Raw genomic sequence first — 26,375 nt, 5'->3', positions numbered from 1 at the left:
CTCATTTCACAGAAGACTATCTGGAGATCTGTTACACTGAACTCTCTCCTCTCCCCCCAGATCCCCAGGAATCCATGAGGCACACCGTCCTAGGGTTGGCGGGCTCTAATTGTCAACAGTGTTTTCCCTTACTGAGCTGCCTCTGTCTCCCTGTAACTGCCACAAGAATGCTCTGAGGAGTAAATGGGCATTAAGTATCAATACAGGGGTGCCATAGAGTGATTCTTTGGAGTACATTTTTGTACCCTGTAAAAATAGCAACGAAGTAATAATGTCAATTTTCAATATGTCAAATGGTTTACTGACCAGATTGTGCGTGATAGAAGAATCTCTTTTGAATAAAGTCTTCTTGGTCCATGAACTTATCAGAGAAAATACTGAATGACTCCAAGGTTCATCGGATGCTGCCGAAGTCAGGAGCAGATCAGAATCCTCAGTTCTTCTATCCTTTCCTGTTCCAAGGAGCCCTTCAGCTAAAATTCAACCACACATGAGTCACAGCATGAGTTAAAAGGATACCATGGCAAACTCTACAGTCAAGCACAGCCTTAGCCAGAACTGCAGATTACAGTGATTCATTTTTCTAGAGAGCTTCAAGTTTTTTACAATACAATGGCTTTCCCTGAAGAACACTTAAGGGCAAGGCTTTAAGGATTATCTCCATTTTTCAGAGCATGATGGAGAACTCAAGTGACATGCTCAGCCTCGTGGGCTGTAAATGGCTTTGCCATTCCAAATAAGTCAACATAACAACACTTGGTATTAGATTGGAGCCCAATTGATTAGGTTCCCTTCACTAGGAAAAGGAAGGGAAACTTGCAGAGATTCGATCCAAAGGAAGTTTGCCTGTCCTTGTGTCTATCATCATCTGAATATTCATGATTGATGGGAATGATTTACCCAAGTCATTTCATTCGGTTTTCCTTCTGTGCTTCAGCTACTAATATTTAGGTGACATCCATGATTGGTTAGAGGCTTCAAAAATAAATCGTCTGGGCTGGGGCTATACATGCAGTTTAATTTCCCTCCCAGTGATGAAAGTAGAGAACAGGAAAAGCAATACAATACAACATGTATATCTTTTGTCCTGCTTGTTTAAATTGGTCTGTATGCTGTGCTCAATCACAGTGGGAAGAAGGTATACCTCAAGGATTTGGTTAAAAGTCAACCAGACTGAATTTGGGGTCAATAAGAGAGAGACTGAGACATTTACAAGTCTTAGTAATTCTCAAAATCTTCCCAAACATCAGAATTATGTGCCCAAGATGAAGCAATTACAACTACCTCCACAGGCTCAGACATCAAGAAGCCAAGAGGGCATCTTCTGAAAGCACAGCAGAGAATGCATGCTTACTCATTCAGTACCCCCCTTCACTAGCCACAATGTGACCCAATAGCTTGAACTTTGTGATCTACCCAATCAGTATCCTCCTGTGATTGCAAAATCTGACAGCATCCCTTTCCCCAGACCATTCTGTGGCAGACAAATAGACCTCAATTCTGCCCACCCTTTTGCAAAGATTGGGGAAGTATAGGAGAGAGGTTCAAACTGTACTTAGAGCTGAAGCATTCAGTAAGAAAACTAAAAGAGGAGGGAAGGATTCATGGAAAATACGAGTTTGGTTTTTAGCAGTCTCTAAGCCAGCCAGGGAAGCCAGACTGAAGTTTGGGGAGACACCACAGCCAGATGCACAGATTTGTGCTGCATCTGCAGAAGGATCAGGGTTAGAGCTATGAGAACTGATGAAGCTGCCTGAAGAGTATGTAGAAAAAAGAGGAGAGGGATCAGCACAAAACTTCAGGTAGCATCCATCATTAGGGGAGGACATAGACGTGAGCCAGAACAGAAGATGGAGAAGGAAAAAGAAGAGAAGGAGAATAAGGAGACAGTCGTGTCATGAAAGCCTGGAAATGAGAGGACCCGAGGAGAGAAAGGGCACACACAGGAAATTGAGAAGAGAGGTTGGGAAGCATGCTCCTGAGTGAGCAAAGGACAGCAGGAACTTTGGGAAGAACAATTCCAGTGGAGTGATGAGATCAGAAGCCAGACTGCAATGCACTGAGGAGCAGATGAAGAAAGATGAAGGATAGGCAGCAAATATAGACAGGTTACTTTTAGGCATTTGATAAATTTAGGAAAATATAGAATAATTAGAACTAATAGGGGATCTAGTGACAGTATTCAATGATGGAAGAGACTTAGATACATGGAGGTGGCAGATATGGAAAGATTGCATTTTTGAAAGGCAAGGGACTTAATTAAAGTAGCAAACATAAGAGCAAGACCATGTAGTAGGGCATAAAAATTCATAATCAAACGCAGAAAGTCCTAAGTCGTTAAAGACCTTGAATAGACAATTGAAAACTAAAAAAATCACAGAGTGGAACAACAAACCATGGGAAAAAATCAATTTCATCAAAAAGAATAACAATAATGAGACAACACACATGAAAACTTATAGGATACAGCCAAAGCAATTCTTAGAGGAATTTTGTAAAACTTGATATGCTGACTTGAATAAAAAAGAGAAAGAAGAGATTGGTGAATTAGGCAGGCAACTAAAAAAAATTAAGGAAGAACACATTTTAAAAACCCCAATTAGAAATTCTGAAAATCAAGAAGAGATTAATAAAATTGAAAGAAAACTAAGAAATAGTTTTATGAAAAAAAAAAAAAAACAATAAAAAAGTAAAATAAACCTTTGATTCTTTTGTTTTAAAAGAAAAGAAAGAAGAAAACCCCATTACCAGTATCAATTTTTTTTAAAAGTGAAATCACCACAAATGGCAAGAAAAATAAAGCAATAATTAGGAGAAATTTTGGATAACAATAAATCTGACAATCTAAGATAAATGGATGATAATTTATCAAAGTATAAATCACCTACTTAATTATAGTTAATAATTATATATATATATATTATATTATATATGTTATATATAATTAAATATATTATATTATTACATTATAATATAAATTAATAATTAATAGAAAAGTAAATAAAATACTTTTTAATGGAACATATAAGCAGCAAATGGTTCTGGTAAGGACTAATGCTACCATATTGTCAGATACTGCCAGAGGCAATTGTGGAGAGGGGGGGAATAGGTTGGATGTAACATTAAGGGACTTGAAAATGAAGAGAATTGGAGAAGTTCTTAAGATGGAATGGCTTCGACTAAGTAAGGAAAAAAAAGGTGAGATCTTCAACTAAGAGAAAGAGGAAAGGAAGAAGTGAAAGAGCTCTGAGAGAGGAAGATAAGTTTGGAATAGTTGTAGATGGAGTGAAAAGAATGGCCCTGGAATCAGATGCCTTGGGCCCAAATTCTGATACCAGCACTTAGCAGTGGCATGAACTTGGGAATGTTATTTTGAACCGAGGTTTTAAATGAACCTTCTTTTCATCACACAGAGCATAGCATAATAATTATTGACATGGGGTTGGGACAATGGGCTATTCTAGATATACAATTATAAGTATTAAACATTTACAATAAATAAGTGGTACACATCATTTGATTGAGAACTCTATTCTTTTAGGAAAATGTAATATCATATATATCTAATGAAAAATAAAACTCATGAATTAAATCTTATAAATAAAACTATAATATTATAAGTAAAGTTACAATGCGATAGAGCAATTTGATTTTAAGATCCTCTAAGAGAGATTATATGTAGGCAGGACATTTACTGAGCCCCAAGAGACAAGGAGGAGAAAAAAAATCTGAAACTGCTTGTTGGCGATACTAAATCATCAGAGCTGAAATGGGGCACAGCATTATCACCTAATCCTTAGGGGATATAGGAGAGGGTGGGAAAAATGCAAGCTTAGGATAAGAATAACTGGGCAAGTCAATCCACGTTCCTGGGGCTGTCCATCTATACAGCAGGATATTCGAGCTAACAATAGCACACTTCCGCCTTACAGAATTGTTGTAAAGTAAGCTACCATTAATCTTCTTGCATGATAGTGTGACAAATGCCACTCTCAAAAGATCTGGGTGGCCAACAATACAGAGGCAGTTTATCACATAAAGACACACAGGGGCTTCATTTCAGAGAGCCAGCGAAGAAACAAATATTTCTCTGTTGATTAGAAAATGGGGGATGATAGAAAGAAATAATGCACATTCTACCAGATGCAAGCATTTAATCACTTTGGCTTAAGTGTTTGCACAAAGTTTCACTGGGGTAGGTTCAAGAAATGACAGTGATATATAACACAAAAGATATAAAACTAATAATAAACATATTGGCTAAGTCATATAAGCAAAGATGGCAGAAAGATGACAAATTTTGATTCATGAACTGGGTCCAATGGTGCTATAAATAAACAGGAAGCCAAAATTCAGTGAGACAAACTCATGGTTCAATCATCTGGACAAAATGGGGGCATTCCAGAATTATTTTTGATCTTGAGGAGAGCCATATCGTCATTGTGTTCAGCAAGGAATCCAAAAGGGACCAACCAGGAAAGCTAACATTGAGTTCAAGGGCATGAAGGAGATAGGGAGCTGAATGGTTTCAAATGAAGAATGGTCTTCAACATTTATCACTTTTAATGAAAATATTGGTACTACTAAGAATATTCTGCTGTCTGGGGCCCTTCTACAGGGAAAGCCTTCCATTCAGATCATAGCTAATAGCTTAAATAAATGAGAAGGGAAAAGTACAGTGTATTTAAGAAAAAATAAATGAGAAAACACTCAGTCATAGGTCAGAGTAAGAGTGAGCTAGCATGACTAATGTTGGTTCTAAATTTCTTTCTGCCTCTCTTCTTTGTCTCTTGGGTATTTTCTATGTATATTGGACTCTAGCCAAAATGACTCTCCTCTCCTCTTTACCTCTGGGAATTCCTTACTATCCTCTGGATTCCAACTTTAACTCTACCTCCTCCAGGAAACCTTTGCTGATTCTGAGACCAAGGGCAATCTTCCATCAGAGACCACACACAGTTCTTAGTTTGCATCTCTTTAATGTTGTTACCATGAAAGATTAAGTACTATACTCAGTTCTACTACTATATTACCCTCCCTTTGGTAGCTAGGTGACTCAGTGCAGAAAGTTCTAGGCTTGGAGTTACCTCCCGAATTTGAATCTGATCTCTTCCTAACTGTGTGGACACAGCTTATCTGGACAAGTCATTTCACCCTATTTGCCTCAGTTCCCTCATCTGGGAAATGACCTCGATGAGGAAAATCTCAGATGTGATCATGACGAGTCAGACATAACTACAAAGTGACTAAGTGTCCCTAAATTCGCCCTCAAAGACAACACTCTCATCTCTACGTTGCATGTTCCCCAAGAGATGGGCCGCAATTCAGAGTTTTTCATGGTTTTTTTTTTAAGGTCCAGTCTTTTCAGATGAGATAATATTTAACCACACCAATGATCTGAGGGAGGATGGGAACCATGGTTCATCCTCCCATGCTGGGTTGTTGCTATAGCCTGATGATTTGCCTCCATTTTCTTCTCCCTCCAACCCACGTTCCATTTGGTGGGCAGCCTGATCTCCCTAAAGCATAAATCTGACCATGTCACTTCCTATTCCAAACATCTCAATGGCTTCAGCTCATCTCCAAGATTCATGTGGAGAGCTGCTGCCTGACTTTCCTCCGCCTCCATAGTCCAACCGCTGCCCATTATTGCAGTCTTCTGAACCCTAAGTCCCTTTAGGTCCCCTGAACGCCAGGTGCATAGACCACATCATGATGTTCTCTACTCTTCCTGGCCTTTTAGTTTCCCTGACCTCTGCAAAGTTTCCATTGAACCAGATGATTTTCCAGTCCTTCCTAATCTTAGCACCTTCTCTTACATTCTATTCCCACTTTTTCTTGATGATTGCTCTTTTGCACATTTCTTCCTGCACTGGGCAATAAACTCCTTCAGAGCAGAGACTGTGTTATTTTTCTTTCTTTTATTCCTAACATTACACTTTGGCACATTTGTTGTCATTTGCTGCCTTTTTGATGATGTCCCACTATTTGGTTTCCTATCACTGTTGAGTTCTGCTGTTGTTCAGCCTTGTCTGGGACTCTCTGTGACTTCCATTGTTTTTTACTTCCCATTTTCAGCATTCATTAATTTTTTTAAAAATTTTCTTCTTTATATAATATTTTCTTTATTATTATATTATGTTATATTATATTATAATATTATATTATGTATTTAAGAATTAAAACAAGCATTTCCATACAAAGTAGAAGAGGAAAAAAAAAGACTGTACATGAAACAGTTTTCACACATTTTTTACCTCCTGGTGACCTGCCTGGCATCCTGAAATGTCTCACTCTACTACTGTATGACAATGTCTTGGGATCTCTTCTATGATTTGTCATTTCCTTCTCTGGCTCACTTTACAGATGAGCAAACTGGGGCAATCAGTGTTAAGTGAATTGCCCAGGATCACAAAACAACTAATTGAAGCCAGATTTGAACCCGGGAAGATCCATCTTCCTGACCCAGAACCATATTCATTATGCTTCCTACTGACCTCCTGGCTCATACCACACCCTTAAAAAAATGTGTGCTGAATAACTAACTCTGAAGTCCCCACAAAGTTTTCGTCTGGTAGACGCCAAATCAATATTTTTTAACTTGAAATGGCCCTTTTAAGAATGTATATTACAAGATTTTTAAATTAAATATAAAATATAAAAGACATAGCTAAGTAATATAACTCAATTTTGGTTATTAAAGAATTTAAAATATAAGTGAAACTATTGGTGCTAAAGAGAAGTTGCAAAGCCCCACAAGCCCAGGATTTGAAAGAACTTAGAAAGCCATGAATGTGATCCCTTTACTTTGCATATGAAGAAACATACACTCTTAACTGGTTCTTCATTCAGTTGGAGGGAGAGCAGCAGAAGGTGGAGGCATATTGGGGAATAAGCCCACCCCATTCAGAGTTGGGAGGAGTTTTCCTCCCTTGTTGCTTCGATCCCCTTTTCCTACACATCTGTCCTTGTACCTGACTTCTTAGCTAACCTCAGTGGGGCTGCCTCCCCAGGCTTTGCTCTGTATCTCGCCTGTTTGCAGAAAATATCCTCCTACCCAACTGTTCCTCAAGCAAGTCCTACTATAGGGAGACTTCCTGCTATATGAAAAGGTACCGAGAGTATAGTCCCTTTCAAACATGCACCTGACTGCTTTTACGTGGGTACATGTTTTCTTTATATTACATATAAGATCTGTATATATTGAGATATCCATAATGTATACATGTAATGTATATATATATATCGTACATATGTACAAATGTGCAAATAAAATACACAGAAATGTACCCAAATATTTGTATTTATGTATATTAGATCAGTTATTACATATAGCATGCCATAAATATATGAACATAAAAAGAAATACAAATACATAAAACCTAGAGAATAAAACCAGAACCATGTACTTGGTGTGTTGCTCATGAGAAGGTGAGCACCTGGCCAAGCAAGACTGTGTCATTCTTTGTATTTGTAGTCCTCACACCTGATGAAGGACTAACATATGTAGATGCTTAATGAGTGTTTTGAAGAACCAATTAATAGTTCCAGAGATCTAATTTCCAGATATAGATTTAGAATTGGATTTTCCTTGGGGGGGGGGGGGAGAGAGGAACTATGGTTAGGTGACTTGCTGGACACAACTAGTAAGTGTCTTGAGGCCAGATTGAGTTCTGCTGACTCCAGGGCTGGTGCTCTCTCCACTCACAATTTAGCTGACCCCTGGGTTTGCCTTTTACTGAAGCTATGTCACCTCCTTGAAAAGTCCTTTTGGAATTTCAGGTGTTTCTTTTTTTTTTCTTCCCATTTTCAGCATTCATTTATTTTTTTTTAATTTTCTTCTGAACTTAAAAAATTAAACAAGCATTTCCATCACAAAGTAGAATAAAAATAGACTATATATGAAACTATATATAGGGTCACAATCATAAGGAAAACTCTGGTGAGATATAAGACCCTTCAGCCCAGAGGGAATCTGCTAACAATGTCTCGTTTGGCTCCCCATCTCCCCTAAGGGTTCTGGGCCTTCCCAGAAGTCAGGGGGCAGTGACAACCTGTGTTGAGATTGAAGCAGAATGATAGCAGGTGGAAGAGTGATACCAGGTGGCAAACTAGTGGCAAGTTGTTAATGTGGTCCCACGTACCCAGAGTTGTTTTGTTACATTATAAAAAGGGGAAAACCCTTGAAATAAAGGACTCCATTTTTCCATCATCCTCAGGAGTCCCGCCTCATCACTTCTCCATTAAAAAGGAATACTTAATCAACCTGATGTGGGGGGGTCTAGAAAGCAATGGCATGTTTTATCACCCCAGCTTGGGGGCTCTAGAAACCAACAGTACCTTTTGTCACCCCAATTTGGGAGCTCTAGAAAGCGGGACATACCATGAACCAATCCTGACACATTTTTTACCTCCTAATGCCCTTCCTTGGCATCTAGGAACGTCTCATTCTATTATTGTATGACAGTCTCTTTGGATCTCTGTTCCCTCCTGCAATGATGGGCTGGAGTTTTTGCCAGTTCTTCTCCACCCCATTCATAGCCAATGTTCAAAAGAAAAAGCACAGATAAACATTACTTCAGACATTTTAAAATCACCTCTACTACTGAGAAGTAAAATCACAATTTCTGGTGTTTCAACTAACTTTAACACTTAAAACAATTAAAAGACCTTGGTTGCTAAAGAAAGGAGGAAAAAAAAAAAAAGAAATGATAAAACAGGTAGTTGAGAAAGTGGATGCCACATACAAATCTGCTTTTTTTGTGATTTCGAATGTATCTCATTATTTCAGTGACATCTTCCGAGCATAACCAAGGCTCTTTCAGAACTGAAAACACTTACTTTGGGTATTTTATGTACTCAGAGGTGAATAAATGCAAGCAAATAAGGCAAAATTTGAATGTTGTGAGAAAATTGGTGGGAGATTAAGACTGCCATGTAGAAGACAGATTAAATGTGTACTCCTTAGCCCCAGAGGGCAAAAGGAAGAGCCAGGAGTTGGAGCTCTGGAGAGGATGTTAGCTATCAGTAGGGTTGTACAAAAGGACTATCAAAGTGACTGGGGAAAGATAAGATGCTTGTCAGGAGGTTGTAGGTGACATTCCTGCTTCAGGAGTAAATTGCCTCTGAGGTTACTGCCAACTTGGAGGCTACAGAAAGCAAGATCTATAGCTACGAGAAGGGGAACAAAGATTTGATGAATTTATCACGTTTTATTATAATTTCCAACTCTGCCATCATGGTCTTTTTCCTTAAGATCATAAGTGAGCTCCCTTCCCCGGTTCCACAGTCATTTGAGTAATTAGATTTCTGTTCATTAATGAATAGACTTCAATCATTTGAGAGAACCCATTGAATAGTGGGAGAGATCTTTCTTACACAGAATTCATTGATATGTTTAGCTGAAATTCCAGGGTGATAGTGTTATGTATCCCATTTTCCTTACTGAAAAGCCTTTTCTGAGTGACCCTTTCACTGAGGTCTTACTCATCCTTGTAGATACTTTTCAGCACCATCAACTCCATGATGCACCCTCCAAGAAGTCAACCTTCTCCTACATGCTGGGACGCAGTAGACTAATAATGAACCTCAAGTTTCTGACTCCAAAATTAGTGCTCCTTCAACTATGCTAAGAACTGACAAGGGACCAGTAAGAAATAGATCGGAGGTGAGGAGGAGACAAGAGAAAAAGCTGGCTAGCAATGTTACTCTTTTTTTTTTGCAGGTTTTCATCTATATTCCATTAGTATTCCCCCCCAGTTATCTTCAAATCATATTTAACATTTGTTTTTAAGATTTTTGATTTCTAAGTTCTCTACCTTATCCCCACCCACAATTAAGCAACCACATGTGAAGTTATATAAACTATTTCTATAAAAATCAAGTTGGGAAAGAAAACATGGATCTTCTATCCTAATGAAAATTAAAGACCCTCAAGAAAAAAGTAAATTAAAAATAAAGAGAGAAAAAAGTAAGTTAAAAATAAAGAGAGAAACTAAAAGTAAGTTAAAAATAGAGAATACTTCAGTCTATATATACAGTCCATCAGTTCCTTCTCTGGGTATGGATAGGATTTTCATAATAAGTCCTTCAGAGTAGGTATGGATGAGTGTACTATCGAGAGTAATGAAGTCATTTACATCTGGTAATCTCAGAATATTGCTATTACTTTGTATACAGTATATTTCCCTTTGTTCATGGGGAACTTTACAGGGTTTTTTTTTTTGTTGTTGTTGTTGTTGTTGTTTTTGTTTTGTTTCTTGTTTTTTTTGCTTTTTTTTTCCTAAGAGCATCCTGCTCATCATTTCTCAGAACAATAATAGTTCAAAGTAATTTGCTTTGAAATTTATTTTTATATTTTCTATTGTTAATTATTTCCCCCTCCCATTTATTCGCTCTCATTTTGCCCTTTCGTTCCTCAAAAGTGTTGTGCTACTGATCACTCCCTCCCCCAATGTGCCCTCTCTTTTATCATCCTCCCCATCTTACCATATCCCATCGTTCTCCTATTTTTCTGTGGGTAAGACAGATTTCTAAACCCTTATTGAGAATGTATGTCATTGTCTTTTAAGAATTAAAACAACCAAAAGTACAAACCTGTGATATTGTGATGGTAGTTCTCTAGATGAAGCAACCTCTTACAGGAGCAGTCCTAAAGTTTAAAAAAAAAAACACAAAATAATTAATTAAAATAGATTACACTGACAATAAATCATAAGGTACATATTTAATTTTCTTTTTATGTCCTTGTTCAGTTATATTCACTTATGTTTGATTCTGTAACTCTATTTGGCATTTTCTTGGCAGCAGCATTAGAGTCATTCTTTAGATAATTTTTGTATATAAGGACATTGCGATAAACAAGGTGAAGTAACTTGCTCAGAGTCACATGGCTATTAAGAGACCGAGGCTGAATTGGAACTCAAGAAGATGAGTCTTCTTACTCGAGTAATGGACTCTGTCCATTGATAAATCAAGTTGCCCATATTTCTTTTAGTTTCACTATAATGCAAGATTAAATTATATACACACACACACACACACACACATATATATATATGCATCTATATATACACTCTATGTATGTTATATATATTATGCAATATATGTATCCCTTAAGTATATATAGCATATATGAATGTGTACCTTATTTCATGAATATACTAGATTTTATTTCTCTCTCTATAAACAAAGTTGATTATATGAACTGTAATATTTTTAGCAATTATTTTCACAAGGTTATATTAGAAGCAAGCATCTATCAAAATATCTTGAGATAGAAAGAAGGCTTGGAAAGGACATTGTCTTAGAATGCTCCAATGAGCTTTCACAGGCAAGTTGGAGTCAGATTTCAGATCATTGTGTGGGGGAAATAAGAGGACATTTTTCTAATAATTGAAGTAGTTTACAAAAGGATCTGCCTGGTTTCATTGTCACCATTTGGGATGTTCTAGCAATTTTTATGACCACCGGTTATGGATGAGATAAAGCAATAACATGATCCAAGTAATAGAAAGTTCCTCCTGACAAAGAACATGAATTATAAGAATCAAGAACAGGCTTTTCCAGGTTAATCTTGCAAAGACCCCCATATTTTAGGATCTCTCAGTACTATTCCTTAGATAATCAGGCTTTTTTCTAGAAGATGATAAAAAAAAATGTGGCTCAACATTGTACTAAGGTTCTGGGACAAAGTATGATAACTCTTGAGTGGAATGAATGTCAGTCACTTTCGCAATACTCCTGTTGTTTCTTTCATTCAGACATTCAACTTTTGGAAGATTTGTATGATTTGGAAGATGTCTAGATGGTTTAGTAGAAAGAGTACCAGGTCTAGAGTTAGAAAAATTCATCTTCCCAAGTTCAAATCCAATTGCAATCACTTCATAGCTATATGACCCTGAGCTTGTTACTTCACTCTATTTCCCTCTATTCTCTAATCTATAAAATGATCTTGAGAAGGTTTTAAAAATTCTTCATAAGTATTCTATTCTCAAAATAATCCTTAGTGGGAGATGTTATTTTCTCCATTTTACAGAAGGGCAAACCGAGGCAGAGAATTTTATCAATTTGATGAGGGAAAGGATCTGAGGCTGGGTTTGAATTCAACGGTTCCTGACTTGAAGGCCTGTGCGCTGTCCACTGTAGTACCTAGCTCTCATATCCTCATTTAAACTTTTCCATTATCCTTTGACACTCAAAGTTCAAGTCTCCCAACTTTAAATCACTTAATCTCAAAGCAAACAGTCCAAGTCTCCTTGGCCCTGGCTCTCCTCACTATAAGAGAGTTGCTGTCACTTTCTGGGGAAGAGACACAGAGGAAAGTTTTCCTGGGAGTCAAGCCAGAGGCCAGACCATGGAAAATTAAAGGGGACAGGCCCTTTTCCTGGTGCTGTGCATCCCACTGCGGGTCTCCAGGGGCACAGCCTCCTGGCAATCCTTCCCAAGGGTGACTGACTAGGTCTCTGGGGAAGGTACCATAAAGAAAGGTTATTTTACTTTCTATGAACCATTCAAGGAGTTCTATACTCAACATAATTTTCTGGATCCCTGGGGAAAACAGGTTTTCTTCCATCTTTTTTTGTGGTATTTCCCCCTGCTTTTTATTGCTAAATAAAATTTATTCTATATTTCATGTTATTACCTCAAGGCTTACAAAAGAGATTAGAGTCCTTTAGGGAGCAGGAAAATGTGCGAAGTTGTGAGCAAGAAAGATTTTTGTGGAGGCTCTGCCTCAAATTGTACCTGTTCCTTCTACTAGAAGGGATCCTCTGGGCCCAGGACTGCCCATTCAGGGTTAGTTCCCTAGCTCCAGAGGTATAGGAGCAAACAAATCTTTCAACAACAGCAAAAAGTAATTGTACATTATGTTTCAGATATAATTAGACTCAGTGCTTGCTATAAACAACCCACTTGGGGGAAGAATATCGATAATACAAATAGTGATTAATATTAACAATGCAGTGTTCATGATTAATATGTTATTCACATAACATAGAACCTCAGAAGACAGAAGACAGTCTGCCCATCACAGGCAATTATAGAGGAAAGGGTGTTGAAAAATGGTTCAGAAAGACCTGGATTTGAATCCCACCTAAGAGACTGCAGTGTGACCATGGGGGTCATTAATCTCACAGAGCTTCAGTTTCCTCTTTTATAAAATGGGAATAACAATGATGGTCATACTTTGAGCTTTTGGGTCATTGTAAAGAAAGCATCTGGCAAATCTTCAAGTAGAGTGCCTGGCACATAGTAGGTTCTTAATAAGCATTTACTGACTGCTACTAAGTAAATGTCTTTCTCTTAGCTGGTCCCAAAACTAGGATTATTCAGCACATTATTATTCAATTGTGTTTCACCAGTAACCTCCTTTCTCCTAGGACATCAACTACAAAATCTACAATTCAGTGAATCTGGGATCGCTCAGCTGTTGTCATGGAAACGAGTTGATGTTTCGCATGAGATTTTAAATTCACTATGGGAGCAAAGAAATAGGAGGGAAGATGAGGAAGAAAAGATTTCATATTATACAAAGGAAGAAAAAAGCAGACCTCACAATAATGTACATGAACTGATTATAATTAAAAGGATGAGAAAATAAACAGGTTCTTATGTTTTGAGGGACTAGTCTTTGTATTCATCTATATAGAGAACAAGAAGCCAGACACACACACACACACACACACACACACACACACACACACACACACACACAAAGAGAGACTGAAGCAGAGAAAGGAAGAGACAGATTTTTTTTGTCAATAATCTTATATTCAGATTTTTAGAAACTAGGAAAACAATAAGAGACAGAGAGACCAATGCAAGAGAAATTTCCAATTTCAACACAACACTTAAAAGCACAAAACAGATAAAAATCCCAGCCCAAGGCTTGCTTGGTATATTGTGAATCTGGGTGGGTCCTTAAGTTTCCTGGACTTCAATTTCTTCATATGTGACATGAGGGTCTTATAGGATGCAGGCTCCAAGTTTGCTCCTCGCCCTTCCTATGACTCTTATGCTGCTTCCATTCATATCCAAATAAAATGAAACCCTCTTGCTGCTGCAGTATTTAAAGGCTGAACTCCTTCCGTTTTCTTTAGTTACTCTCATGAAATCTATTTGAAGACCAATCAATAGTAAAAGTGACAAGTACCTTGAAGTTCTATTGTCAGTTCTGTTCTATGCAGCAAGAGTTATTTCATCTCAGATATTCTAGACTCCCTTATGGCACAAATATTCTCAGTTTTGTGTTTAAAGTTCTCTCCATCTCTGACTTTTTAATCTCTAAGAAAATGTTATTATTTAAAATGTCTTTTTCCACTCCCAAATTTTGCCATAGTTATTGTAAATAACGAAGGGGCTATGGTAAGTTTAGACTCCATAGCATTACTGGTGAGAAAAAAGGCCCACAACCAATGCCAAATGAGAATCTGGGGGCTTTGAGGAGGAAAGAGCTGAAGAAAGTCAATGTTACACTGAAATGGCAAGGCTCTTGGGTCCTAGGTCTAGCTAAAAGAACACGAAAGCATTAAAAAAGCATACCAAAAATTATACTAGCGTATTCTTCAAATGACCTAATGTCATTTTAAGTTTTCTAGACAAAAATGATCTATGCTTTAGGGGACAACTGCCTCGTAAGAACAAAGTATCTAATAACTGATATGTCTATATTGCTTTTTGCACAAACTGGTGAATTAGGTGGTATTATTATGCTCATTTCATAAATGAATTAACAGAGACTCAGGAATATGCAAATTAAGAAGCCCTCAATCATATAAACAGTAAAGAGCCAGGATTGAGCCACATCTTCTGACCAGCTTGGAACTCTTTGGACTCTGCTGCCGGACACAGGGGATGATATTTTTCTATCGTGGTCTTTCTTGACCTTTGCAGTTTCTCACATACATCACTCTCCCCAACTGTCCAATCTCTTCTCTGTGAGTTTTTGCCATCATGCTCTGCCTTGGCTCTTGCATTTTCAGCCTCTTTCTTAGACCATCATCTACTTTATGGCACCTAGTCCTGGGGATCTCTGCTAAGGATCCCCTCACTTCCCTCTTTAAACCTCTGGATTTAAGTCTGAAGAGAACAATTATCCCTATGAAGACGGCTCCCAAACCTCATTTCTCTCATGGGTCCCATTCCTCCATTGTCACCTGACTGCTGGACACCACCTCCACATGAAAAAGGCTCCTGCGGGAAACTGAGCTTGTCTATAAAATAGATCCTTCATACCCACTTTCCCTTTCCCTAACTTGCTTATTTCCCTCTAGAGCATCACCAAGCCTGCGGCATTCACTGACACCCTCACATTGTGGGTACTTACTAAATATTTATAATATTTATAATATCCTCCTCATTATCCAATAATGAGTCAAACCTTATTAGTTCTGTCTCTCTGAAATCCCTTGTAACATCTCTCTGGACCTCCGCCCACTTATACTGTTGCTTTTGTAGAGATATAGAAGTGTTTGCCATTTCCTTTTCCACCTCATTTTACAGAAAGTGAGGCAAATGGAGTTAAAGTGACTTGCCCAGGATCACACAAAAAGGAAGTGTCCAAGGCCAGTTTTGAGCTCAGATCTTTCTGACTGCAGGCTCAGTGCTCTCTCCATTGCACCACTCAGGTGAGCTATCCTTCCAACATTCTACATTTATATTTCCTCCCATCCCAGTGCTCTCTGTTCCAGCACCGCAGGGACCCTACCTGCTCTGACATTCTGTGCTCATAGAACAGAGATTGAATTCTATCATCTCCTTTTACAGTTAGAAATCCAAGACCCAAAGCATCGAGAAGCTAGCACAAAATTGCTTCTGGCTTAGAGATGTGGTATTAGTTTAGGAGTCATGACAGATCCACGTGAAATGAGAGGAGAAGGGTGGTACAGACTGGAAGGGCCCAGTAGAGAGAAATACAGGACAGCAGAGCAGGCACAAGAACAGAGCGTGGGGTTTGTGGACTTAGAGTTAAAATGTACCACAGAGGCCATAGATGAATTCCTCAATGTCTACTAGCTCACAAGCCATCCCAAGTTGCTGCTTAGGACCAATCTAAGACAACTGGAGATGTCTGCTGCCATCAGGAATTACTCCTAGAACCTGCCTTTTCCTCTGAAACCCAAGGATGAAAGTTAAACCAATTGGAGGATCAAGCTGGGGAGGAAACTTGTGGCAATAGTCATTGGCCAGGATCAGCTGTTGTTGCATTTACAATGTTTTCAGGTTTAAAAATACTTTCTCATTTGATCCTTACAAGAACCCAAGAGATATACATTGTGATTAACACCATTCTACAGATGAGGATACTGAGGCAGACAGTGGTTCATTAACTTGCCCAGGTTCTGCATCTAGTAAGTAGCAAGGGAAAAATTTAGTCCAGATCTGTACCCACTGTATCCCCAGCTTATTGTATGGACCAAGTATTTTAACTTTGGTGTTTGACTTTTCAGTGAATAACTTGAATTAATTATTTAAGCAGTGACGGTTTGATCTCCTTACTGTGCAAGTAATTCTTAAGTCTTCTTTAACACTTTAGCATTAATCCAAGTGTTAGAGAAAATTCATTACCTCCATAAAAGATCTATTTTTTAAAATAGCTCTCACTGTAGATACTGCCAAAATGTACATCTTGTATTTATAAAATAAAGGAATAAAGCAAAAGTTTTGGATGCAATTCTAAGTAGTTTCAAGTTCTGACTCCACTAGCTTCTACATGACATTTTGGACAATTTTTTAACCTTAATTTCTTTGTCTGCAAAAAGGACAGAATGAAGTTCTGGGGGTCAAGCCACGATAGCAGAGTAAAGCCAAGAAGCTACTCAAGCTGTCCCAGTTTCCATTGAAAACCACATGGACTTTTGGAGTCTGATGGAATGAGATCACTCTCCAGTTCAAGACAGATTGGAAAAGAAAGGTCAGTCTCACTTAGTCCAGGTCAGATGGACTCTGGGAAAGTTTGTGAGAGGCCTTAATCACAGCAAATCAACAACTGAGACCTTAGTCCTGGCTCAGTAGCGGAGCAGATCAGTGGAGCAGTCTCCAGTCTCAGCTCAGAAGATAACTTCTGGGAAACCAGGCTGTTTCCTGAAAAGAACAGGGAAAGTGTCCTCTTCAAACCCTGGGCTCAAAGCCAAGGCTCAGAGCAGCACAGAAAACTGTGGGAAGCACACCCTTTTTCCCCAAGAGCATCTGACCATAAAAATACAAAAAAAGAAGAAACACAAAAAGACAAGGAAAGGAAAGGAGCAAGAAACAGAAAAGAACCGTGACCATAGAAAACTAGCATGATGACAGGGAAAACTAAAATATCAACTCAAATGAGGACAAAATGTCCACAGAGGAAATCTCAAAGAGAGATATGAATTAGTCCCAACCTCAAAGAGGCTTCTTGGAAGTGCTCATAAAAGACTTCAAAAAACTATATCCCCTTCGGAAAGAGATCCCCAAGGAAAACCCCAAGGAACATTGTTGCAAAAACCCAAAACTACAATCTCAAAAAGAAATTTACTGCAAAAAAAAAAAAAAAAATTACTGCAAGCTGCCAGACAAAAACAATTTAAATGTCAAGGAGCATTAATCAGAATTATTCAGTATCTGGCAACTTCTACAATAAAGTATCAAAGGACCTGGAATTCCATATTTCAAAAGATAAAGGACCTAGGGTTATAACCAAGAATTAAAGACCAAGTGAGACTGTGCATCATCTTTCAGGGGAGGTGATGGATCTTCAATGAAGAAGGAAATTTTCAATCATTTCTATTGAAAAAAAAAAAACAGAACTAAACAGAAAATTTAATCTATAAACACGGGACTCAAGAGAAGCATAGAAAGGTCACAGGGGAAAATATGTTATTAAAAACAAACTGTTTTCATCCCTAGATGGAAAAATGATATCTGTACCTCTTAAGCAGTGTGTCTGCCAGAGGGAGGCATGGAGGGTGTGGCTGTGAATAGACTCTGATGTAATGACATCCAAAAGAAAAAACATTAAGAGGGAGAAAAAGATCTGTACTGGAAGAGCAAAGGGGAGGTAAAATGGGACAAATTAGAACACATGAAGAGGCACAAAAGAGCTATTGCAATCTAGGAAAAGAAGGAAAGGAGATGAACTTGTCTGAAGCTTGATCTCATTAATTTTGACTCCAAGAAGGAATACCTTAATCACTCAATTGTGTATGCAAATTTATGTAATCATTTAAAGAAGTAGGAGGAGAAAGAGGAAAGAAAAAGAGGGGCTAGATAGAAAGGTAAGCAGAAACAATAGGAAAAAAGGTAAGAGAAAGAGATAGAGTGATAAATGTTAAACTGGGTTGGTTAAAGCACTTAAGATAAAGGAAGAAGAGTGACAGGAGATAAAGTAGTGGTCAAAAAACAACTACCAAGGACAGAATAGAAAAAGAGAACAAAAGTATATACAGGGGAGAAAATAGGGAGGGAAATACATAGCTGGTAATCATAACTGTGAATGGGATGAACTCTCCCATAAAAAGGAAGCAAATAGAGTGGATTAAAAATGGAATTTTACAATATGTTATTTATATGACAAACACATTTGACACATACAGAGTAAAGGTAATAGAAGTAAATTTATTATCATTCCGCCAAATTAAAAAAAAAAAAAAACAGAGGTAGCAATTCTGATCTCAGATAAAGCATAAGTAAAAATTGGCCTAATTAAATGAGATAAGGAAGGACAGTAGATCTTGATGAAGAATACCATAAAAATGAAGTAATAATGATAATAAATATATATGCACCAAAGTGGTAGAACATACAAATTCCTACAGAATTTTTCAAGCCAGTTAGAGGAAGAAATAGACAGCAAAACTGTGTTAGTGATGGACTTCAACCTTCCCCTCTCAGAATCAGATAAATCTAACAACAAAGTAAACAAGAAAGAAACTATAGAATTTAACAGAATCCTACAAAACTTACATATGATAGACCTCTGGAGAAAATTGAAAAGAGAGAGAGAATACACCTTTTTTCTTGGCAGTACATGGCACCTACAGAAAAATTGACCATTTTTATTAGGGCATAAAAATTTTCAAAATCAAATGCAAAAAGGCAAAAATAGCAAATGCTTTCTTTTCAGACCACAATACAATAAAATTATATTCAATAAAGGGCTAGCAAAAGATAATCTAAAAACTAATTGGAAAATAAATAATTTAATCCTAAAAAAATGAGTGGGTGAAACAAATGACAGAAACAATACATAATTTCATCTAAGAGAATAACAATGAGATAACATACCAAAAGTTGTGAGATACAGCCAAAGCAATTCTTAGAGAAATCTTTATATCTCTAAATAGCTACATGAGTAAAATAGAGAAATAGGAGATCAATGAATTGAGTGTACAATTTAAAAAAGCTATAAAAAGAACAAATTAACCCCCCCAATTAAATACCAAATTAAAAATGTGAGACTCAAAGTATAGATTAGTAAAATTGTAACTAAAAAAACTATTGAATTAATTAAACTGAGTTGGTCTTATGAAAAAGTTAACAAAATAGATGAACCTTTGGTTAATTTGATTAGAAAAAGAAAAAAAAAAAAAAACAAGTCACCAGCATGCAAAATGAAAAGGATGAACTTACCACCAAGGAAAAAGAAATCAAAGCAATAATTAGGAGCTATATTGCCCAATTATAAGGCAGCAAGTCTGAGAATCTAATTGAAATGGATGAACGTTTACAAAATTATGAATTGCCCCGATTACAAGAAGATTGAATAAATTTCTTACATAGGTTCATTTTAGAAATAAAGAAGTTGAACAAATCATTAAATAAATTCCCTAAGAAAAACATTTAAGGCCAGATGAATTCACAAGTGAATTCTACTAAATATTTTAAACAACAATTAATTGCAATATCATGTAAACTGTTTGAAAAATAAGGAAAGAATTCTGCCAAATTTCTTCTATGACACAAAAATGGTACTGATACCTAAATCAGGAAGAACCGAAACAGAGAAATAAAATTACAGACCAATCTCCTTTATGAATATTGATGCAAAAGCTTTAAATAAAATATTAGCAAAGAGATTATGGCAACATATCAGGAGGATAGAACCAGTGGGATTTATACCAGGAATGAAGATCTGGTTAAATATCAGGAAAACTATTACAATCAACCATATCAATAACAAAACCAACAGAAATCATTTGATAATCCCAATAGATGCAGAAAAAGCTTTTGACAAAATACAGTATCCATTCCTTTTTAAAAGACTAGAGATCATAGGGATAAAGGCACTATTCTTAAAATAATAACCAGTACCTATGTAAAACCAACAGCAAGCATTATTTGTAATGGAGACAAGCTGGACAAATTACCAGTAAGATCAGGGGTAAAACAAGGATGTTCATTGTCACCACTATTATTCAACATTGTGGTAAAAATGTTGGCTTTAGCAATAAGAGAAGAAAACAAATTAAAGGAATTAGAGAATAGGCAATGAGAAAAGAAAAATACCACTCTTTGCAGAGGATATGATGTTATACTTGGAGAATGCTAGAAAATCATCCAAAAACGTACTGGAAATGCAACTTTAGCAAAGTTGGAGGATATAAAATAAACTCACAGATCATTAGCATTTCTATATATTACTGACAAAGTCCATAAGCAAGAGAAATTTTCTTTATAACAATACAACAACATATTTGGGTATCTATCTGCCAAGACAAACCCAAGAATTATATGAACATAATTACAAAATGCTTCTCACACAAATAAAGTAGGATTTAAACAACTGCAAAAGTATCAATTGCTCATGGGTAGGCTAATCTAATATTAAAGTGACAATGCTGCCTAAATTGATCTATATGTTCAACGTCATACCAAACTGCCAAAAAATTTTATAAAACCACAAAAATAACAGTTCATGTGGAAAAAACAAAAGGTCAAGAATATCAAGTGAATTAATGAAAAAAAAAAAAAAAACCAAAGTATAGTGGCTTCACAGCATCAAACCTAAAACTGTATTATAAAGAAGCAATCATCATTTGTAATAGCTGACAAACAGAGTGGTGGATCAACGGAATAGATTAGATATAACATGATATTCAAGGCCTACAGCAATCTACAGTTTGACAAACCCAAAGACCCCCACTTCTAGAGTTATAACTCACTATTTGACAAAAAGTGCTGAAAAAACTGGAAAATAATATTTCAGACACTTGACAAAGACCTGTATCTCACACCCCATTTCAAAATAAGGTCAAAATAGGTACGTGGTTTGGGCATAAAAAATGATACCATAAACAGATCAGAAAAGTAAGGAGTAATTTACCTTATGATCAAAATAAAATTAGAGAACATCATGAAAAGCAAGATGGACAACATTGATGACATTAAATTAAAAGTTTTTGCACAAACCAAACCAACAGAAAACAAGATAAAATAGGAAATACAAAGTTGGAAAAAATATTTACAGGCAGTATTTCTGATAAAAGTCTCATTTGTAAATATATGAAGAATTGTATCAAATTTGTAAGAATATAAGTCACTTCCAAACTGATAAAAGGTCAAAGGATATGAACAGAATTTTCAAATGATCAAATTAAAGCTATTTATAGTCATATGAAAAAATGCTCTAAATCATTATTGATTAGAGAAATTCACATTCAAAGAATTCTGAGGTACCACTTCACACCTCTCTAGATTGGCTAAAGTGACAAGAAAAGACAATGACAAATACTGGAAGAAATGTGGACAAATTGAGATACTAATGCGTTGTTGGTGAACCAATGATGGATCCAACCATTCTGGAGAAGAATCTGGAAATATGCCCAAAGGACTATCAAAATGTACATATCATTTTGACCCATCAGTGCCATTACTGGGTCTGTATCCAAAGGAAATTGTAATGGAAGGGAAAGGACTCACATGTACAAAAATGTTTTAGCAGCTCGTTTTGTGTTAAAAAAAAAAAAGAATTGGAAAATGAATTGATACCCATCAATTGGGGAATGGCTGAATAAGCTGTGGTATAAGAAGGTAACAAAATATTATTCTATTACAAATGATGAACTAGTCGATTTTAGAAACTCCAGAGTTACATGATCTGATGCTGATCAAAACAAGCAGAACCAGGAGTATTTTGTACACAATAACAGCAAAAGTATGTGATGATCAACTATGAAAGACTTGGTTCTTCTCAGTGGTTTGGACAGAAAATACCATCTGCATCCAGAAAAAGAACTAAGGAGACTAAATATAAATCAACATATGCTACATTCACTTCTTTTGTGTTTGTTTTTTTTTTCTCTCCCATTACTTTTTCCTTTCATTCTGATATTTTTTTCCCAACATGATTCATAAAGTAATGTGTATTAAAATAAATAAATAAAATTTAAAACGGCAGAATGACTATTCTACCTAAGTCACAGTAGTATTAGGAAGATAGAATGTGTTAAGATAAGGGGAAAAAACATTCTTAAAATAATTAAACTGTTGATGTTCTTGTTGGAGTTGTTTGTCCTTCCCTCTAGAAAAGGACTATGAGGTCTGGAAGGTGACACCAAGAAATACAAGTGAATTGGATTGAAGTGAGAGAGGTCTATTCAAGGTCATCTGTCTCACTTTCCCCTCCAGAGGTATCTGAGTCCAATGACCAGATGGAGAACAGGATGATTGGAGATGGCCTTGGATGCAATGGGAGACCTTGGCCTTTTTAAGCCAAGATCTTCAATAGGTCTCAGTTTGACTGAAGCCATAAGAACTTAAGACTAGGTAGCAATTGAGCCAAAGAATCTTCTGTATCACTTTGTCAAAAAAAAAAAATCTAAATAAATCTGGGAGGGGATTGGCAGGATGATTTCAGACAGGTTTGGAGAGGCCTACGTGAACTGAGCAGAACTAGATCATTATACACAGCAACAACAAGACTACACAATGATGAATTCTGAGGGATGTGGTTCTCCTCAACAATGAGATTATTCAAACCAGTTCCATTTGTTCAGTGATGAAGAGAGTCATGGGAGATGAACCATGGGAGAGAGAACCATGGGAACAGAGCAGGGAACACAATATAACATTCTCACTCTCTGTTATTGGCTTGCATTTTGTTTTCTCAGTTTTTCTTTTCCTTCCTTCTTGATCTAATTTTTCTTGTGTAGCAAGATAACTGCATAAATATGTCTACATATATTGGATTTAACATGTATTTCAACATATTTAACATTTATTAAACTACCTACTAGCTAGGGGAGGAGGTGGGGAAGGAGGGAACAATCTCGAACAAAAGGTTTTGCAAGGGTCAATGTTGGAAAAATTACCCATGCATATGCTTTGTAAAAAAAACAAAAGCAAACAAAAACACTGAACTAAGCAAATAAATAAATAAACTGGGAGGGGAAGACCTTCAGAGTTTTTGGCAAAAGCAGAAAATCATTGGCAAGTAACAAGAATTTTTTTTTTTAAGAAAACCAACAAAGCATTTCAAAAGCTTTTTTGGTTACTAGTTCATAATTTGAAAGTAAATAAATATTTCCTAAAAGCATTTATAATATTCAAGAGGCAAAACCTGGGTTTAAGATTCTCCTCTGATAAATAACTGGCTACATGACTGGGGCTACATGACTCTCAATCCTCCAGTCACCTCTCTAGAAGTGTAAGTTGAAGAGTAGAGGCAGAACCATGTTTCAGGAAGTTTATCATGAGAAGTGTCTACACCAGAACTGTCAGGCTCACCACCAACCAGCTGAGAATGGCAAAATCCCCCAGTACATACAAAACAAATTAAAATATAACTGGAAAATGCTTTACAAACTACAGAAAAGTACGATACAACAGAAATGATGTCGATTGGTCATTTTCTAAGTGAATTTGTGCTCTACAGAGATCTGTTTCGATTTGACTTTTATATTACTGATCTATACTAATGAAATCAGAAGTCAGAAAAGGAAGGAAAAGAGAGTGGAGGAGCCGGGAAGAGGGAGGGGGAGAAGAATAAACCAAGAGGCAGTAGAATAGGGTCAGGAAGAAATGGATTCGGGTCCTCCCTTTGTACATTCTAGCTATATGACTCTAGCTAAGTCCCTTGAGAGTGTCCCAAACAATTCTATAAACGTGTAAAAGGTGCCCATCTGCATGACTACTGGAGGTCCCTTCACTAGGAATTCCCTGGCCTCATGAAATCCTAAGCCTAGAACAAAAAATAAAAGGAATCAAATAGAACATTCGATACTGAGAGAGCTCACAAAAACCCTATTTTATGATGATGATCATTGATTTTAGAGCTGAAACAAAAATCCCTAAATAGCAACTAATTCAATCTCCTTATCTTATATGAGAAAACTGAGGCGCAGAGGCAGAATCATTTCTTTACACACACACACACACACACACACACACACCCCCCTCTTTGAGGTTTCCCCAAAGTCCTCCTTCACCACGTCCAGGCTGTGTGGGGGGGACCCCGAGAGGATCATCACTCCTCCTCTACCCCAGACTTGAGGGACTTGCCCCATCACCTCAATGTCCCCCCAACTCCCACCCCAGCTAGGTCTGGCAGAGGCCCTGGAAGGACCAGCCTAGTCCTGCCCCTTCCCGGGCTGAGGGTGTGGAAATGACAGGCAGGCTCTCCTCCTCGTGCGGGCAGCAGCCGCCTCCAAGGCAACACTTTCCGCATCGGGACCTGCTTGTACCAGTCACTCTCCCAGATTACACAAAGTCCCCGCAGGAAGACAAGTCAAACTTGTAAAGAAGCTGAGGCCCCGTCTTAGCGCCTGCTCCGGGTGCCGGAAGCCTTACCTGCTCTCCCGAGGGGCCAAGAGCCGGGCGCTCTGCCAGAGGGGACCCTCCGTCCGCAGGGTGCCAGGGCTGGCTGCAGGACCCCAGGCCGGCCGGCTGGGGCAAAGGGGAGCTCGGCGGAGGGGCCCCCGCGCCTGCCGGGCAGAGGGGAGCCCGCGAGGCCCGCGCCGGCAGCTGCCAAAACAAAACTAGAGCCACCAAGTTGGCAGCCCACGTCCCTGGCCCGGGAGGCGGGCAGAGCCCCAGGGGGCCGGGGAGCCTCATGCCGGGCCAGTCCTGGGGAGCCACGGCCCCCCGGGAGAGGCCTGGCCCGCATGGCTCCCCATGAAGTGTGAGGGAAAGAACTCCCAACTTTCCAGGGAACTAGGAGGGGAAGAGTGTTAGTCCCGACCAAAAGCCTCCCTTCTACTGAGCATGCTCAGTCCCTGCAGGAGGGCAAACTTGCACCAAAGGCAGCGCTCCGCGGGTGTTTCCAGAGAAAGGGAAGGGAGGAAGCCGGGACACAGGCGGGAGAAGCATCCAGTACTTCCCCCGGCCCGAAGTGAGCGCAGAGGCCCGGGCGGGAGGGAGCTGGGAGACGCCCGTGGCCAGGTCCCGCATTTCCCGGGGGAGACCGAGACCCTGGGCACCAGCTGCCGAGTCACAGGATCAGAACTCGGATCCCCAAGGCCAGAGAGCAGCGCCCCGGGCAGAGTCTGGGCGCCCCGGCCGGACTCTGTCAAATCCCAGCCCGAGCTACTTGGGGCAAATCGCTTCTTCAAACCCCCAGTCCTGATTTCTCAGCTTTCAAAGAGCGAGCAGAACACAAGGTCCGAAGGGCGGGGGACTCGGTTTATAATGAGAAAACTGAACCCAAGATGGGAAATTGGCGGAATAAGAGACCAAAATGACCAAGGGGTAGTCTGCTCTTTCCAGTAGGTTACATTTCTCTCCCTCCCCCCTCTCCCCTACTTCCCCCCCTTCTCTCTTACACACACACACACACACACACACACACACACACACACACACACACAATCTTAGTGCATTTTTTAACTTTCGGAAGCTTAAGTGAGCAGCACTCAGACTGTATCTGCCCTTTACATGTAGGTATACATATACCCCCTTTCTAATATGTATTTCTACATATTCTCGATGTCCTAGGACAATTTGGGTTTTGAACGAGGCTTTTAAAAAAAGTTTTGTTCTTGGTGGTAACTTGTATGGTTTGATTTGGGATCACTATATTTCTATATAACTAATGATATATGAAATCTGATATGAGAGGCAGAGTAGGAGCAGAAAGATCCCCAGAGAAGAGAATCAGGAACCCAGCTCCTGAGTCCCAGGAAATTTGGAGTTGGAGACTCTTACTAGAATCCTGTGCCTGTCATTTATGGCCAGTATGGACTAAAATCTCCTACCTTCTGGGAGTTTTGTTTTCCTGTAAGCTGCAAAGTGCCCAGGTTGTTAAGATGATTTCTAAAGGCTCTTCCAGATTTAAATCTATAATCACACTTTGTTTCAAAGATATTACCCACGGTCTGAGGAATAGGTAGCTTTCCTAAGCCTCCCTTCTCTACTACAGTTACTGAACCCCCTGGGTTCCTGTAAGTGCCAATTAAAATCCCACCTGTGAA

The 26,375-nt window shown here is 38.3% G+C and overlaps 1 protein-coding gene across 1 annotated transcript in view; it reads right to left on the bottom strand.

The window, feature by feature from the left end:
* Positions 1-25,134, bottom strand: part of EVC2 (EvC ciliary complex subunit 2) — a 163,671-nt gene extending 138,537 nt beyond the window's left edge. The window contains exons 1-3 of the mRNA XM_051967556.1: positions 24,757-25,134; positions 10,597-10,651; positions 307-473 (exon numbers count right to left, since the gene is read on the bottom strand). Coding sequence (XP_051823516.1) covers positions 307-473; positions 10,597-10,651; positions 24,757-25,020 — 486 coding nt within the window. The 5' untranslated portion in view covers positions 25,021-25,134. The remainder of the gene's footprint in view (positions 1-306; positions 474-10,596; positions 10,652-24,756) is intronic.
* Positions 25,135-26,375: the final 1,241 nt, after the last annotated feature.

This window comes from Antechinus flavipes, chromosome 6, assembly GCF_016432865.1.
Source record: "Antechinus flavipes isolate AdamAnt ecotype Samford, QLD, Australia chromosome 6, AdamAnt_v2, whole genome shotgun sequence".
NCBI classification, from domain to species: Eukaryota; Metazoa; Chordata; class Mammalia; order Dasyuromorphia; family Dasyuridae; genus Antechinus; species Antechinus flavipes.
This window is presented reverse-complemented; position numbering and strand designations above follow the sequence as displayed.